Here is a 4,734-nt window from a genome sequence, read left to right on the forward strand (position 1 = left end):
GCATTAATTAATCGTGTTACACTGCTACAGATAGATTAATAATGTTAAATACTTAGCAAGAAGTCAAAAACAGAGGAGAGGCAGGATAGGCAACCAGTGGATCCACGAAAAGACGGAAGTCTCCATCTCCCTTCCGCGCACGCCAACCACACGACTCATTCCACTCACTCAAAGCTAATAAATTGCATCAAGCGCGCAATAATTGACCGACCAGAAAAGAAATCTGAGCAATAGCTTATGTATGTATGTATGTATACGTCTAAAATAAGCGCATGCTTTGAGAAAGAACAAATCGATTAAAACAGCAGCTGCTACTGCTGTAATACATAGAAACAAAATACCGTAAAAGTCATATGCATAGCCGGATTAAAGCAGCACCGCGGCGAATAAACCGACAACAGCAACCACGCACGCCCTGCCGTTTATCACTTGAACGATGGATTTGCCTTTACCATTTTGGTCTGAAACAACCCCTTGGGTTACATCTCATCAATACACATGACTGATTGGTGCTATCAGATCACCAACAACAACATCTAGCAAAGCCAACCAAGAAGAAAAATGGAAACACACACACTCTCTCTGATATATATACTGTATGCATGTACTCACCATGAATCCAGGATGATGATATGATATATCAAGCAAACATGCAGAGCCAAAACCATGGAGTATATATACTTTGAGGATCAGGACCACCCGTAGACGAGGTTTAGGTAGCGGTCCTTGATCCACTTGAAGCTCTTGCGGAAGGAGCCCTTCATCTTGCCCTCCACGCCGTACGCCTTGTACGCCGCCACCCGGCGCTTGCGCTCCATGTCCGGGTCCGCCAGCGCCAGCCACCGCCGCTTCGACTTGCTCCGCTTCATCTCTTCCCCCGCCCCCGCCCCCGCCCCGCCGTACTCGTACTGGTACGCGTAGGACGACGTCCCCATCCCGCTGCCGCCGGCGCTGTAGGAGTAGGACCGGAAGTCCGGCCGCGCGCCGCCTCCGTCGTAGTACGGCTCGATCTGCATGCGCCCGCCCGCGTACGACTTGGATCGGTCCATGGCTACCAGGCAGCAGGCTATGGGCGGTCGAGGCAGAGGAGGGGAAGAGAGGCCCTGATGACGGCTGGGTTGTTGGGACGACGAAGCAGAGTAGAAATGGAGGTGGAGGCTGCGCGCGGTGGTTGCGAATATGTGCGCCACTCGATTTGATTGGATGGAATGAAATGGAAAGGCGGAGTCGTATCCTGCTGTCGTGTGTATCCAATTCCAAGCGCGCAGTTTTGTCAACTGTCTCGTGTTCAAATATTGCCAGTTGACGTGAGATTTTTTTTTTCTCCTCAAATAATCCTAGATCTTTTTCCTCTTCCGATGAGTTCTACTCAGAAAAAATACAATTCTAAACGTAGTGTTGTGTTTTAATATTTTAAAATTAACCAATTATTATATATAAAAGTATTAATATTTATAAGATCAAATTAATACCATTAGATTAAAATTAATTTAAAATCATAAATATGAATACTCTTTATTATGCACTTAAATTTAGTGGAAACCACGGTATCTGATATATAATCTATAGTTTTATTTTCTACAGTACCGAGGGAAGTATCTTATCTTAGAAGAAAAAAATGCGACATGTTTTCAAATAATGTAGAGGCGCCGGCTGTACGAGTGTTGTTGATGTGCTGACTTGATTTAGGGCGTGTTTGTTTGAGATTATAATCTATCTAGATTATATAATCTAACAACTTTTGAACTAAGAGTTAGTTCAAAAATTGTTGGATTATATAATCTAGGTGGATTATGATCCCAAACAAACACCCCCTTAATTTGATTTGAAGCGGGGCAAGGCAAATTGTTGCCGTGGCAGACTCGCAGCGGCAGTGGTATACATGTGCTGCTGACGTATTAGACCGTCTCCAGCAGTTTATCCAAAGTTTATCACAAAAATATTGTTTTGCACTATTCTGAATTGTAGATTGTATTGTTCGCATAGTAAAGTTTAAATATAAATATGGGGATGAATAATCTGTTAGAGATAGCCTTAGACTGATTGATTTGTTCGTGGTCGGCTGGCTGACGCGGATAGTATTCTGAAGCGTGATAGGTTGCAAGGAGGACTTATTACGCGGATAGTATTATGAAGTGTGATATGGTTAGGTTGCAAGGAGGACTTATTTTTTTTAGCTTTTTAAATATTTATATTTAGTTCTCTACACATTTTAATTTTGCTTTGATCATAGATTCAACGTTATGGATCACAACATCGAGGTATCATCGATGTATCATGTCTTGACGTCATGACTCACGACCTCAAGCTGTTTGGCGTGGCATCGATCGTAACGGTAACCTCGCGCTAACTTAGCACCGAACTTAACACCACAACTTCATCTAGTTCTTTCTTTATTTTTTTCTCTCACACACATTCTCTCTTTTTGTGAGCGTCTTTGTGCATGCTTGTCGGTGGCTCGTCTGGCCACTGTCACCCTGTCATCCCCGCGCCTTTCCATCGTGGGCGACATCCCCCATCTTGCAGCACCGCCTCCTAGCCAGATCGCTTGTCCACCCACCTCCCTGCATGTCATCCTCTATGTAGGCGACATCCTCATCACCACAATGGGCCACCTTCGTGTTGCCACCTGGTTGTCCTATGCCTCCCTGCTTCAGTCGATCGTCCACCTCCTTTCCATTCCGCCCACTCGCCTATCGGCCTCCTTGTCGTGTTTGCCCACCCACCTCCACATTGTGGTTGTCCGTGATGAACATAGAGGTGAAGAATTTACAAACTCAATAATCAACAAGCGCCATGGCCTTGTAGCTCTCCCTCCCAATTTTGTTCTAGTGAAATTTCTAGCCTAACAGTCCCTAGTTCACCTTTATGCTAGCCCCTAGTATACTATAAAAGTTAGATGAGATGATGTGGAATATGTTGAATATCCCATTATGTTGCTGTACTACTCTTTTTATAAAGCAAGGGAAGAGATAGGATTGCATATCGATCGTACCATGGACCCCGATCAACTGTGGTCAAATAACATCAATCTTATCATGATCATGGAGTCATACATAGTGCCATACCTTCCGTTGTGTCACAATATCGAGGATGTCCTACTGCAACAGTAGACATACCTGTTGTAGAGGCTAGTTAGGCTTGTTGTATCATGACTACTTAAGTCCACACTATTGGTATGGTGTACCTGGTAACTCATGAAAAACATGTACTTTACAATACTTCCTAGTACTCTAGTGCGCTCAAACATGGCTACAGGGTTAATGGCATCTATCGAATAGTAGTTGTTGAGTACGGTTATTGCTTATGTCGTGGCACTAATGTGCTTATCAGGCTGTAACATTGCACATCAAAGATGTTGGGAGTAGATCTTGAACATGGCATTGTGTCTTCAAAGGTCATCCTACCCTTGGGGTAGTGGTCTGCTATATTCTCTTGGCTTACAACTACTCCCATACTTAGTTGATTTAGGAACCCCTTGTCCTCTCGGGAAGCCCTAGGCCCCAAGGGGCCCTCGAGACCTGGCCATTTGAATTATTTGAGGCTAGAGACCTTAGAAATCTAAGGGCCCATAGAGGAAACTGGGTGACCAAAAGCTCAATGTAGATGTGTCTTGTTGTCAATAGTGGCCTAGGGCCTCGAGGGCCCTAGGTTTTAAGTCATTCTTATGGATGGCATTGACAAAAAGAACTCTTGCATCAAGCGGGCCAAGATCAAACCCCTAGGATGGTGGGCCCTTACCTTAGCTATAGCCATGGTAGGTCGTCAGGGCATGGATCCTAGGATCCTAGGTCAAACAATAGTCGAGTTGCATGGCAATTTCATTCAGTGGGATACTTGAAAGTGTTTTGGCATCATCAAAAGGTGTGGCCTTCCATGGGTGCTGATAGAGGCCCATGTTTGCCTCTAGATTGAAGGCTTCTAGGTGGGCCCATATTTCTTGCAAGATGTATGATAAAATAGGTTCATTGTGTGCTTGACACTTACTACACATCTCATCAATGAGGGGCACCTGCAGGTGATGTGACAACTAGGTTCGGAGGCAGACAAGAGTGCAAGGGGAAGATGAACTAGGCTACAAAAAGGAGAAAAGCTACCCACCATAGTAAAGCGAATTCATACCATGGTAATAGTCACATTCTGTGTCTACTCCCCTCTAATGAGGCATGCAGTGCCTCGAGACCAAGCACAACATTTAGCAAATAGATTTTATAACCATTGTTTCTTCAAAGAAATGAACCTTAAGTTTTGTAGATTCCAAGCGAAGCATGTTTCTCTAGTACGCATACCAGAATTGCCATGTCGCATATGATGGGAATCTCATGTGCACTAACTGTAGTGGCTCATTAGTTATCCCATATGCATCTGTCATGTCACATGATTCGCTTATCATGTGGGTTGTGAGACGCTTTGGTTCTATTTTAGGTGTAGGGAGAAAGGAACTAAGGCCATCTCCAGGAGGCCGTGTAAACAGCTGTGCAAATTATTGTTTTGCATTGTAGATTGCATTGTTCGTAGAGTGAGGTTTGAAATAGGGAGTGAGATAAGTAGTGGGATAGGGAGTCTGCTGGAGATAGTCTAAGGGATTTAAGTATGGACATGTAGTTTTACCTTTTTCTATTTCCGACCGCTCAGACTAACTTATGACAGTTTGGACAACTTTTGACCGTTCTTGCCTGACTTCTGATGGTTTAAGCTCTCAGAAGTTACTCAGTTTCCTATAGTTATGCTAGT

The 4,734-nt window shown here is 44.1% G+C and overlaps 1 protein-coding gene across 1 annotated transcript; it reads right to left on the reverse strand.

Moving 5' to 3' along the window:
- Positions 1-446: 446 nt before the first annotated feature.
- LOC100275329 (uncharacterized) lies at positions 447-1,266 on the reverse strand. Its single transcript, NM_001149429.2, has one exon. The coding sequence runs from the start codon at positions 1,047-1,049 to the stop codon at positions 690-692; it is 360 nt and encodes a 119-aa protein (NP_001142901.2). The 5' UTR covers positions 1,050-1,266; the 3' UTR covers positions 447-689.
- Between the last annotated feature and the right edge of the window lie 3,468 nt (positions 1,267-4,734).

This window comes from Zea mays, chromosome 8, assembly GCF_902167145.1.
Source record: "Zea mays cultivar B73 chromosome 8, Zm-B73-REFERENCE-NAM-5.0, whole genome shotgun sequence".
In the NCBI taxonomy this organism is placed as follows: domain Eukaryota; kingdom Viridiplantae; phylum Streptophyta; class Magnoliopsida; order Poales; family Poaceae; genus Zea; species Zea mays.

What these genes read in the sequence shown, in the direction of transcription:
- LOC100275329 (NM_001149429.2), bottom strand. Translation starts at nt 1,049, where the DNA reads ATGGACCGATCCAAGTCGTACGCGGGCGGGCGCATGCAGATCGAGCCG.